At 59.7% G+C, this 13,123-nt stretch overlaps 1 protein-coding gene across 5 annotated transcripts in view; it reads right to left on the bottom strand.

The window, feature by feature from the left end:
• SLC45A4 (solute carrier family 45 member 4) overlaps nt 1-13,123 on the bottom strand; it is a 76,307-nt gene that overhangs the window by 2,843 nt on the left and 60,341 nt on the right. For 3 of the 5 annotated variants that reach the window (XM_054512428.1, XM_064587809.1, XM_064587806.1), the window contains 5 exons: nt 6,353-6,541; nt 4,362-4,541; nt 2,776-3,815; nt 2,132-2,231; nt 770-981 (listed from right to left, as the gene is read on the bottom strand). In XM_054512428.1, coding sequence (XP_054368403.1) covers nt 770-981; nt 2,132-2,231; nt 2,776-3,815; nt 4,362-4,541; nt 6,353-6,541 — 1,721 coding nt within the window. The remainder of the gene's footprint in view (nt 1-769; nt 982-2,131; nt 2,232-2,775; nt 3,816-4,361; nt 4,542-6,352; nt 6,542-13,123) is intronic. The other 2 variants (XM_064587807.1, XM_064587808.1) reach the window with 2 other exon arrangements.

Genomic DNA, 13,123 nt, shown 5'->3' with positions numbered 1-13,123 from the left:
TGCTTCTATAATTGTGCAAGAGAAGATTAAACATAGTTTAGGTTTAGGAAGAAAGAAATCCGAGCTTTTTTGTGTTTCTTCCTTTCTTTTTAGGGTCTGTGTTTGAAGTTTGAGAACCACGGTCTACACCAGCACTGTGGCTACTGAGCACTTTGAAAGATGGCTGGTCTGAGTCGAGAGGAACTGTAGATATAAGATACACACTCATTTCAAGACTTGGGGAGAATAATCAATATTTTATACTGAATGTGTTGAAGTAACGGTGTTTTGGATGTACTGCGATAAACAAAATACACCATTAAAGTGATTTCACCTGTCTACTCCCTCTTAAATGTAGCTACTCAAAGCACAGACTGATCCAGGTGCCTCACGCTCGACTGGACAGGATAGTGCTGGCAGTCCTCAGGGGTCTGTGAGGGGACAATAGGTGCCCAGCCAAAATCCCTCAAGATGCAACTGAAGCCTCCAGGCAGGTACCAGTGGCCCAGGCCACTGAAGGTACAGAGCCTTGCAGCCAGGAAGCCTGGGCGCCAGACTGACCCAGGCAGGTGGCGGCTCTGTGGGTCCCTTCAGAACCAGAGACCTAGGGGGATCCCCCCAAATGTCCCCCAAGTGGAAGGTACAGAGCTCTGCCTCGAGATGAGTGGAGAAGAGCATGGGCTTTGGAGCCAGATGGGTCTGATGATGTGACCTGATGTACACTTTGGGCTGGTGACCTTGTGCCCCAGCACTTCATCCACTGTCCCCCGCCCCCCAGCCACGGACGCACCTCCTTGATGTCATGGTACTGCCCGAGCAGGGCATAGGGGCAGTAGGAGATGCTCATGGAGACTATGCCCATGGTGCTGATCATGATCATGGCGACATAGACGTTGGCAAACATGGCCATCACGGCTGTGCCGATGGAGAAGCCCAGAGTCCCCAGCACGTAGATGACCCTGATGCTCAGATCGTAGTTGTCCAAGTACTTCTGTAACAGGGCTGTAGAGAGAGTGTGGCCACAAGGCCCTGAGCTGCGTGCCCACCTCACTCCTGTCGGGCGCCCCCCACCGCACCCCGCCGCCTCTACTCCACGGAGGCTCCTTCGATGCCCACCGGCCCCCACATCGCGGCCCACTCGCCCCCAACAGCTTGCAGCAAATCGTGCCTCACTCAACTCCCCGGGGCTCCAGCACCTCAGACGTGAGCCCTCCTGGGTCCCAGAGCCCGGAGCCTGGTCCCATCCTGCGGCTCCCTGGGGCTTCCCCACCCCGCAGGCCGGCCTGGCCCAGACCCTTCCCACCAGTCCAGCCCCACACCCAGTGTTGACGTGGGAGCTCGAGTTGTGGCTGGTTTCCTCACGGGTAAACCCCTGGGTCTAGAGGGACAGACGCCTGCGGACCCTTTCTGACCCAGTGGCTTAATGTTACCTCCCCCAGGAAGCATCTCTGAGGCTTCCTGAGAACTTCTCTGTCAAACACAGACAATGCTGTGGTGACGGTCAGGCGGGCTTCCCACTGCTTCATGGCCTTCACCTTGGCCATCCTCAGGTCCAGGCCAGGCTGAAACAAAGCTGACCTCCCCCTCCACGGTTCGTGTAGAGAATGGGCAGGACCTAGGCCAGACTTGTTTAGGGGACCCTGGACCCTGACTGTGCCCCATTTCCGGAAGGTGTGCCTAAGCATGTCACCCCGACCCCCATCCTCAAGGATAAAATGCACCTCCAGGGAAAGGCCTCTCCCCCACGGCAAACTGCTCCCACAGCCACCCTGACGGCTGCAAACACACCTCACGCCCTCATACAGGTCTTGGGATGCCGGCACCACCTCTCCCTGTCCTCCTGGCTGAGATGCAAAAGACCCCTCTCCCAGGCTTGCGGGCACGGTTCCTGGAGTCCCCCCATTCCCCTGACCCCATCCCCAGCAGAGACCCTCTCTGAGGAGCCCCGGGGCAGGAACCAACACACAGAGGACAGCCTGCATGGGGTCTCGGGATGCCCAATTCTAGACACACAAGTTTCCACGTGTCTGCCCCTGAACAACAGTCCTGTTCAAAGTCAGGCCCGCCTTCCGAGCAGGATGACCTTGGCCCTATTTCCCGTCACTGAGCATCGCCCAGGGAGCAACGCTTCTCCACCTTGAGGATCGCTTACCTGAGCAAATTGCACCAGTGGCCGCGTAAATCACCAGGCCCCAGCAGCCCATCTTCACGCCAGCGTTGTAGGCCTGCCAGGAGGTCGAGTTGGAGGGGGCCTGTTCCAGAAATGAGATTGGGGTTCAGGGGGGCAGGGCTCACGTGCCACACCCTTTGGGCAAAGAAAGTGACTTTACATCTCAACTGCAGGCAGGCTGTTCACTTTACAAACAGTGATGAACGCTACACTGACCGACAGGAGACTCAGCCACAGTCCTGGCTGGGCCCCGAGCAGGTGGTGTGAACCCCCCCCGCCCCGCCCCAGCCTCGCCCCTGCCCTGTGCCGGAGCCTGGGCTGAGGCCATCTGGCCCAATGCCGGGCCACGCAGCCACAGGTCGGCGCCAGCTGATGGCACAGGGAACAGAAGCAGGTCCCGGCTGGGCCGGGCCACGGGGCAGAGGGGCCCTCCGTGGAGCCGCGGAGCCCTGGGGCAGGCTGGTGCACAGCGGTGGCAGTGCCCCCCCGCAAGCCGGCGTTCCCAGCGACTCTGTGGACCTCCAACCACAGCCGCAGGGCTGCATGCTGGCCGCCTGCACCCAGCCCACGGGCCCCGGGAGCAGCCTCTCGGACGCAGCCGCGGGCACGCGCGCCCGGGCGCTCACCTTGGGGTCCCCTTCGAAGATGACCTGGCCCATGAAGTCGGTGTAGAAGACGGCCTCGGCGATGACGGAGAACCAGGTGAGCAGGTGGCAGAGACACAGGCGCGTCAGCTCCTGGGGCATCTTCAGCATGGACAGCCAGAGCAGCCGCACCGTGGTCTCGCCCTCGCCCTCCTCGCTCTCCGTGTCGCCGCTCGACGTGGTGGCCCCGCTCTGGTGCCGGCCACGGCAGCGCTGTCGCTGCCGCTTCTGCAGCTCGTACAGGTCGCTCATGCTGCGCGAGGGCTTGATGAGCACCACGGCGTTGGCCCGCCGGTAGCGGTAACGGTGGGAGCCGATCTTGCCGTAGTAGGAGAAGGTGCTGGAGGCCTGCCGCCGGAACATGTGCCTGCGCCGCCTCATGGAGCCCGCCGCCGCAGCGGGCTTCCCGTCCGCCCTGCTGTAGCCCATGGGGCCGTCGTTCGGCGGCGAGCCGCCGCCGTTGGGCACTTTGGCTTCATTCAAGTGATTATCGAGCAGCGTCTCGTCCTCTTTCGCCGTCTCCCTGAGCAGGGAGGCCAGGCGGGGCGGCGGCCTGGCTCGGGTGAGCTCCTGGCTGGTGCTGCGGGGGGTGCCGGGGTACGAGCCGTCGTGGAAGATGGAGGGCTCGATGTCGGGCAGGAAGGGCAGCTCGGGCTCCAGGTCCAGGGCGGCGTCCGGCACGTGCAGCACCGAGTCGCTCTTGCTGCGCACCATGTCCACGCTCAGGTAGTCCAGCGTGAGCTCGTGCTCCGACTGCACCTCCTCGGGGAACAGGGCCACGCCGCCATCCAGAACGTTCGCACGGGTGGTGGGGGGCAGGGCGTCGGCCACCTCCCCGCCCCGCTCCTGCTGGGGGCTGTACTGCTCCTCCTCGATGCTGAACAGGTGCAGGGCCACCGACACCACGAAGATGATGGCCGCGAAGAAGAAGAGCACCTGGTTCTGGGTCCGGAACCAGGCGCCCAAGAAGGTCTGGGTCCAGTCCAGCCCCCCCAGCACGTAGCCGATGGCCCCGCCAAGGCCTGAGTGGGTGGGAGAGACAGATGGAGCCCGTGAGCAATGTGGGGCACCTCGACCCTGCCTCCCGGGGCGGGGGGGGGCGCGCAGCTAGGAAAGATCTCGAAGGGCCCTCACCCTCAATCGCGACCAGAGCCAGCATTCGTAGCTATGTCCTGAGTCAGGACAAGTTTTGGGGATGGAAAATGAATAAATGGTAGGAAAAATAAGATGAGAAACTACAGTTGACCGTAGGTTTGGAGTTCTGGCTTAACAGACTCCTGCCTAAGGAATCAGGAGCAGCTATCTGCCAGGATAGGAAACAGATGGTTGCCCGGGACTCTGGGCAGCACTGATCGCCATCCCTTAAGCTCAGGAAGCTGCTGTTCCCAACGGATGTGAACAGTGCCCGAGTACAAGGGGAGGTTAGCAGCAGCCTGCTCACCGCCTCACTGACCAGCACCATCCAGTGCCGCCCGATGTGGGGAGGAGGGCCTTGGGAACAGCCTCCCCTACACTGGTCAACCTGGGACAAGCCGGGTAAGGGTTGGGGGCCAGGGGCAAGATCTCACCAGCAGAGAAGGCGTGGATGTTAAGGGCCATGTCCTGCTCCTCGCTGTCCACCACATCCAGCAGGTAGGCCCGGATGGGGCCCTCGGTTGCGTCGGCACTGAAATCCAGGACGACCACCCCCAGCACTGTGAGGACGATGCCAATGGGCTGCCGGTTGGGGACATCGCCAAGGGACAGACCTGACCAAACATACAGGGGCAGTCAGATCTCAGCTCCTAAGAGCAGACGGCCACCTACAAGGGGAGATGGGGACGCTCTTGCCAACGCCAGAAAGGGGCGTGCTCCTGGGCACAGACGTTCAGTACAGAAGACAGGCCTTGTTTTTTCCATTTCTGTTATTCGCAGGGTTACTTCTGCTCCCCGGTCACATTAACTGTTCGGTGAACCTCAAAGCTTACTTACCTTCACATTTTGCAACTAAAAAGGGAAAATGATCCTTGCTCCCCAACCTTCACTGGGGAAGAAGGACCGTGTTCGGAGAAAAGGCGATGTGTGACACAGTCACACGCACCACACGGGGCCAGGGCCTGCGGGGCTGCTCCTTCGGCGCTTACTGAACACGTGACGGGTCTCCCTGGTCCTCCACTGTAGTTTCACACCTTCCAGTGGAAGACTAAGTTTGTCTCACTGATGCTCCGTGGTGAGCATGTGTTTATTTTCCAAGAAGAATGAACCTTCCAAGGCCAACACTGATGACGTGTCGTACTCAGACCGCACCCAAGGCACCAAGCCAGAAACACGGGCCAGCTGTGCGGAGGGCCACAATCAGACCTCTGGTGACAGACCACCCCAGCCCACGGACGTGCTCATGACCTGCCCCGGGGTCGTCAAGCACATTCTGGGAGCAGCCCGTGTTCCAGAAAGGTGCGGCTCTGAGGAGCGACGGGAATGGCCCCACTTCCAGGACAATTCCTCCCTCAGCAGGTTGTAGGCACTCAAAGGAAGCAGCAATCACATGCCACATCTCACCTGCCGTGAACCCAGAGACCTGGTACCCCGATGGCCGAGCTACAGCTGGGTCCATGAGGCCAGCTGGCATCCTGTACCCATGGATGCGGAGGGGCCGTGGGTAGAGAACCTGGGCCCTGGGGCAAGTTAGCTGCAGCATGGGAGGTGCAGGGGAGAAGCCCAGGAGAAGCGTGAGCACAGCTAGACAGGGTGCCAGGCGGAGGCCAGAGCCCCCACGTCACTGCCATGCCGGCCCCACAGACACAGCTTTGCAGAACGCCACGCTTTCTCTCTGGGTCAAAGTGCTGGCAAGGGACACCTGCTCCGTAGGCTGAAGGGGACAGGCTGAGAGCACCAGCAGCCCCATGCCCACGGTTCCCGGAAAGCAGCCCCCTTGCTCCCTCTGGACTTCTGGCCAGCCGCCTGTAGTGGCCTTCCTGGGACCCAGCCCAGCCCCACACAGGCCCCTGAGAAACCGAGGGTTTCTGGGGCCTCTCCGTGAGTGATCCAGCGTCACCGCTTCCACCTCACTTGACGCAGACTTGGCGCCCACTGGCATTCGTGAGAACACAGATGAAGCCTCGGTCTTAAAAAGTCACTGCCAGAAAACAAGGTCTTGTTTTGAATGGTTTTGATGGGCTCCCTCAGGGCAAAAACTATTTTCCCACATAGACTGGCTTTAATTACAAAACAAAACAACAACAAAGGCAAAACAAACCATGAGTACACGAGACAAAAAAACAAGTATGGGCTTGGGTCTGGCCACTTTCAATACCAAGTCTGAGAAAAGGAGAAAAAAGAAGGGGGAATTTCTGAAACAACGCTGGAAACAGGACGCGCTGTCAGATACGCAGGGGACACCAGCGGGTCACAACAGGAAGTGCTTCCCTGTGAACGGGTCCCCACGGCGTTCCCACGTGGGGCCCGGCCCCAGCCCTGCCAGGACAGCCCGGAAGCCCTGCGCCAGCCCGCGGCCGGCCAGGCTGACCTACGGCGCCGAGAGCACAGCCCGTCTCCCGGGCCGCGGCGGAGGGACACTTACCGATGGCAGAGCCGTTTAGGAAGAGTGCCACGCCGAAGAGCACGCCGACGCACAGGGCGAGGATGAAGGGCCGCCGGCGGCCCCAGCTCAGGGTGCAGCGGTCACTGGCGGAGCCGATGATGGGCGTGAAGATGAGGCCGAGGATGGGGCTCAGGAACCAAGTGAGGCTGTAGTACTGCTCTGGAAGGCCTGCGGCAGACACGGGACGGCGGTCACGGGGCGAGCGCACACAGACACACGTGCACACCTGCACCCGGGGCCAGCGGAGGCACCGTGGGGTCCAAGAGCCCACCTCTGAACTGGGAGATCTGAAACCCACCAACGCCCGACCGAGAAGCATCAGGGGGCCGGAGGCCAGCACCTGGGCCTCGGAGCAGGCGTCCCTGACAGCCGGGCACCAAGTGTGACAAGCGGCACTTGCTAGACGCAGCAGAGCCTGGAGCGGCCGCGCACACACGGAGACCAGGCATCCGCGGTGCTGCTAGTGCTGACCGGGGCCGCACGCCTCCAGCTGCTTGACGCCGCCTCACCGGCACCAGGGGCCCAGGCTCCGCACCCGCATCAGCCCAGAACTGGGGCAGGAGTGAGGACCGCCCCCGCCGCTATTCTGGGCCGTTCTGGGCCTCACTGCCCGAAATCCATCACAGGAGTCCTGCTGGGGGGCCGCACAGCCACTGGCAGGCTCCACGACCCCCGCGGTGGGCTTCCAAGAGGCCAAGGGGCCAACGAGAGGGGAGGCCTGGGCTGGCGTTCCACCTGGCACCAGATATCCACTCTGCTCTGACCCTCCTAACTGCCCCAGGAGGTAGGGATTATTGTGCCCACTGTCCCAGTGAAGCTCAGAGAGGTTAGGTAACCTGCGCTGGGTCACACAGGGAGGAGGGAGGACCCCCTCGCACTACCTGCTGCCACCTATCGCACAAACCCCGTGCCCGTCGCCAGGGGAACGGCACGCTGCACACACCAGAGCGCCACACTCAGCTGGGGGACCAGGCTGCAGCAACGCACCAGCCGGACCCCACACGTGCCAGGCGCGGCACGGCTCACAACGTGCGGTCCGCTTACGTGAAGTCCAAGTGGCTAACGGGGGTTCTACTGGCCGAAGCCGGGGCAGCGGTGGCCCTTAGGAGGGGTGGGGGCTTCGGGGCTGGTGTGTTCTCTTCTTGAGCTGGCTGGGGGTCACTGGGGACGCGTCCCCCTGCACAGGCCGCCACCGTGCACCTGTGTCCTACCTCAATGAAACATTTACTCAGACAAGGACAGCCTCCGGGCCGCCAGCGATCCCCCGGTTAGCCCACTGCAGCACCACGGGCCCTGGGGAACGGGGTGCTGGGTGCGCCACCGGGAGCCGCACTCGTCCGGCAGAGGGAAGCACCCTCCCACTAAACACCCGCGCACGCAGTCCACAGTTCGAGGCGTCTCTTCGGCCTCTGCACCGGGCAGAACCGCGCCCCTGCTGCACGTCAACAGACGGTACCCATGTCCCAGCACTGCTGGGGGTGTCGGCGACGTGCCCTGGCTCCTGTGGCAGGCCTGGGGCCCCGCCTCTCCTCGGCAAGGGCAGGCAGGGGGGCAGCAGCAACCGCCCAGGCCGGGCCCACGCTGCCCAGGAAGGACCGCGAGCGAAACTACCCCACGTGTGCGACACGGTCACCGTCTCACAGAGAACGGAAAGCGCTCTTACCCCTGGGTACGTGGACTCTTACTTTTGTCGGGGTTTTTAATATGGCACAACTTTACTGATAAACACTGACTGGCTGGTGAGAAGACCCCAACCACCGACCCTCTGTTCACCCATCCTCGGGCTGCAGAGGCCAGCCCGTGAACCCCGCTCCGGTCCAGGGGGGCTGTGGCTGGCCCCCTCCATCCCTGGAACACCCTCACCTGCCAGGCCTGCATCCACCTACCCGGTGATACCAAACCCTCCCAAGACGCTGGGTTCCCGACAAGCCCACGCTCTCCAGTGAGATGCCGAGGCTCATCCAACTGCTGCGCACCCCCCCCCACCCCGCACCCTCCTTGGCCACAAGCACTCCCTCCTGGCATCACGTCTTCCTGGCTCCCGGCTCAGGCAACGCGCACATTGCTGGTCCAGGTGCCGGGGGATCAGCACCCACGACCTGCCCGGGACCCGCTGGGCCTGCCCTGGGGGCATGGCAGCGAAATCTGGAATTCTGCTCATCTCTGCCTTATGTATCCCCGAGCCCCGTTTGTCAGGAGCACACACATTCCCAGCGGTTGTGCCTCATCACTGACCTTTTCATCCCGTGAGCTGCCCCCCCTCTTGCCGGCAACGCCCGTCTCTACTTGATGTCCACTTTGTCTGAGGTGGATATGCACGTCCCCGCGAACTCGGGCTTCCTACTCGCACGGCAGATCTCGATCTGTCCATTCTCAAGCCACTGTGTCATATTCTAAGAGTGGGTGTCGCTCTCAGCACCTCAACGGCTCTTCTTCACCCATTCTGCCGACCCCGCTCTCTGGCCTGTTTTGTCCACTTGCGCGTAGTGGAATTCCTTACGTGGCTGAGATAATTCCTTACGTGCCACGTTACTACTCGCTGTCTCTGCCCCTCCTTGTTTCTCTGCACCCCTGTTCCTGCCTGCTTTTGGCCAAGTTAACGGAATACTGCCTTGCATTCCATTTTAATTTATGTATTGGCTTTTTAGCATCATTTTGTAAGTGGCTGCTCTAGAGATTTCATTACACACCAACTTTTCAGTCTCGTGGAAGAGAAGCTCAGCACAAAAGAAAGGTAAGAAAGAACCTTGCAATCGTCTGTCTTTGCGCCCGAGCCTCTTCACAGTACACGATACGTGCATCCCATCTACAGACAGTGTAAACCCCACTCCGCGCTGTAAACAGTCGTATTTAAGGGAATTAAAAGGAAAACTCTTTATTTTTACTTCCCATTTCACCACTTCTTCCTTCCTTCCTGAAGACCGAGTGTTCACATGGTATCACGTCCCTTCCGCCTAAAGGACTGTCTTTAGTTTCCTCAGCATTTCTTACAGCAAGCTGCTAATGTATTTGCTCTTATAAATGCTCTTGTATTTCACCTAAAATGCTCTTGTATTTTACCTAAAATCTCTTTCACTTCTATTCTACAGGATATTTTTGCTGAATAAAGAATTCTGGGTTAACTCCTCGCACACCGCCCTCCAGAGCTGTGAGGCTGTCATTCCCCTGTTTCTGCAGAGAAGGCGGCGACATTTCATGTGACTGGGGATGTGAAATGTCTTCCTTTCCTCCGGGTGCTTTCAAGATTTTCTCTTTCTCTTGATTTTTAGCAGTCTGACTATGATGAACCGAAGCAAAGTTTTCTTTTTCTTTCTCCTGCTCGGACCCCACTGAGCTCCATGAATCCGTACATACACGTCTTTCAGGACACGTGGGAAATTTTCAGTTAGTACTGCACAAATTTTTTATGCCCCCTGCTCTAGCTCCCCTCCTCTGGGACCCCAATCACAGGTGCGTCAGACCTGCTGACACGGCGTCCCGAGGCCCCGCCCCTTTCTGGTCTCCATCTTTGTCCTCTCTGTTCTTGAATCATTTCTGCCAACCAAGCCTTCAGTCTTTCTTCCGTCACCCCCCATCTCCCCTAATTTTCTCAGGTATTACAGTTTTCAGTTCCAGAATTTCCATTTGGTTCTTCTTCAACAGTTTCTCTCTGTTGAGATCTCCTACTTCCCACTATAAGCATGTTTTCCTTTACGTCCCGAGCACACTTACACCCACCTGAGGATTCCAACCAGTCATCACCTTGGGGTGAGTCTCAACTGCTGCCTTTTCTCTGGACTAAGGGTCACATTTTCATCTTCCCTGTATTTTACAAACTCTAACAATACTAAGCGGTACCCTACACAGTATAAATGATATGCTGCAGAGACGCTACATTCTGCTACATTCCTTTGAAGGCTGTGGATAAGTAATTTGGCTAGACTCAAACTCAAAACTCTCCCCTACAACAGGAGCCAGCAGAAATCTGTCCTATTCTCTTAGCTGAGCTGCTTAAACTCTGGCCCATAAATCCACCATTTCAAAAACCAGCCAACTGGTGGCTCAGTCGGTTGAGTGTCCACCTCTTGGTTTTGGCTCAGGTCATGATCGCAGGGTCGTGGGATGGAGCCCCACGTCAGTCTCCGCACTCAGTGAGGAATCTGCTTAAGATTCTTTCCCCCTCTCCCTCCCCCGGCCTTCGCTCACGCTCTCACTCTAAAATGGATAAATAGGGCGCCTGGGTGGCTCAGTCGGTTGGATGTCTGCCTCTGACTCGGGTCATGATCTCAGGGTCCGGAGATTGAGCCCCGTACATCAGGCTCCCTGCTCAGTGAGGAGCCTGCTTCTCCCTCTGCCTGCCACTCCCCCTTCTTGTGCTCTCGCTCGCTTGCTCTCCCTCCCTATCTCAAATAAATAAAATCTTTAAGAAAATTAAAAACTTTAAAAAAAGATACATAAAATCTTTAAAAAAAAAAAAAAACAGGCAGAAAAATGAGCAGAGATGTTGCAGGATTTGGGGTTCCCCTGGCTCAAACTCTGCCCCGAACTTTGTGCTTGGGTCCTTCCAGTAACAGCACCTATCCAGCATCGTAGCTGCCCATCTTCAGGCCAAAGGCCATAAAATGATGCGAACTTGCCCAGCACTGCTCCCTTCCTCTGCTTTCCAATGTTCTCGAGTGGGTTCAAGGAGCTGTTTTTACATTCGGCCCTCACTTTCTGTGAACGGCAGAAAAGTTCTGGTGGGAGCTGCCGTGCCCTAGCTTCTGCGTGGTTTTCACAATGAATAATGCTGAGGGATCATTTCACTCGATCCTCGCAGAGCTCCGTGAGGACCAAAGTATCGCCTTCACCGCACCCCGTACTCCCACCACCTCCCCTGGGCTGCTTCACTGCCATCGCAAGCTCCGTGAAGAAAGGGACGAGGTGTGCTCTGTGCCCTGCCGTAGCTCCAGCAGGTGCTCGGTAGCCACTGTCCTTCAGCAACAGCCAGCAGTTCCCCAGCCCACGCTCCTGACTTGAGACGGGGCCAGCTGTGCAGGGAGACAGAGGGACCCACGCACCACGTGGTAAGTGATGGGTGTGTGGGGGGCTGGTAGCTAAGTGGTGGAGGGGCAGCCCCAATGCCCTGAGGTCACCAGGGCATCTCTCGATGTTCCACTGACAAGCTTGTGAGACAACGTCCAGAGCCCAGTCGCATCTCATTTATCCTCACAGGCAGCCAGAGAGGTTTGCACCACCGTCCCCGTTCTACTGTTGAGGGACCGAACGCTTGGAGGGGAGACCCACCTGTAGCGATGGCGAGGCACACTCGACGCTTGAACCCGGCACTCTGCCGCCAGAGCCCCCATCCTCACGCTGCTGGACCACACTGATCACTCTGCGGGGCACATCCAGCTTCCAGGTGGCTCTCGTGTGGGCCACCGGCTCCACGGCCAGAGGGCCAGCAGCAGCCCCACAATGGAGTCTGCCAACTCCCCCTGAGTCTCGGGCGACCAGCTGCGCCTGCAGGGCGTGGGGGCCTCGGGGCAGGAAGCCAGGGTTTGGGTGAAGAGGGCAGAATGACGGGGTCGACGGAGGGCAGGGGCAGAGCTCCAGCAGACAAGCAAGACGAGGAGCACCCTCTGGGCACCACGATGCGGCCGCCCAGCGATCGTAGACGGGCGTGCACGCCCCCCGGCGGGTCCTGAGTGGTGGGCGCACCACACTCACGGGCAGCAGCTCTAGTCCCCAGGCCCACTGCGCTAACGGGCAGAGAGGAAGCTGCATGGGAAAAGTTCCTTCGAGACGTGGTCTCAGCTGGAGAGGCCTAAACAGTGGCCAGCACTTCTCTCTGGCCATGCTCAGTCCTTCCCAGAGCTGTGACCGAGCGCCGACAGGCTCCGGGCCTGCTCACGAGAGAACTGTGTGCACAGAAATCCCTCCTCAACTTGGACCAACGACCGTAAGCCTCTCTGAGGTGCGAGGCTCCGTGCCAGGCAGCAGCATCTGAAGACTGGCTGCCGAGTGCACACCACCACCTGGGTGCCGCCAATGCCTGGTGTGGGCCGTGCCCTGACCCCGACCCACCGTCCGCTAACCCACGGCCCACCGGCCCCTGGCTCATGTGAGGCCAGGACGCTGTCCCTAGGAAGTCCTCGAGGCCAGCAAGTGGGCGACCCAGCAGGGTCTGGCTGACAAAGCCTGTGCTCTTCCCCAGCACAGGCCACAACACGGACATGGCTTGAGAAGCTGGCTGTCAAGGGGACAGGGAAGGAAGCTGCTCCACCAAAGGGGCCCTCTGGAAAACAGGGCTTCCTGTTCTCCCGTGAGAGGGCTGGCAGCCCGGGCAGAAGCCTGGCACTGCCCCGGACAGCTCCCTGTGCCCAACGGACGCCCAGAAAATGCATGGTGGTGGCAACTGAGCCCAAAGGCGTGCTCACGCTGTGGCTTGCGCTCCAGTCCAGCACCAGCTGATGGGTCTGTGAGCTGGGGAGGTGGTGTGCGTGCTCCTGGGTGCCCTGCGCAAAGGGCTGCTGCTGTCCCAGGCCCGTGCCACACGCCGGCCCGCCCCAACGGCTGCTTCCTGCGCTAGGCTTGCTCAAGGTGGCCTTGCCGAGCAGGAGCCCCGGGCCACACGTGGGGGCTTGTGGGAGCCCCGCTCAGGCTACATCCCGGAGATGCCCAGATGGCCTCTGGCCCGCAGCACCCGTAGGAGGGGAGACGAACACTGGGAAGTTGTCACTCCTTTCTGAGAACAGGCGCATGACCGAAACCGAACAGTCATGTGATTCA

Source organism: Mirounga angustirostris, unplaced genomic scaffold, assembly GCF_029215605.1.
Source record: "Mirounga angustirostris isolate CCGP_5_RB_7025 unplaced genomic scaffold, mMirAng1.0.hap1 SCAF_4, whole genome shotgun sequence".
Lineage (NCBI taxonomy): Eukaryota > Metazoa > Chordata > Mammalia > Carnivora > Phocidae > Mirounga > Mirounga angustirostris.
This window is presented reverse-complemented; position numbering and strand designations above follow the sequence as displayed.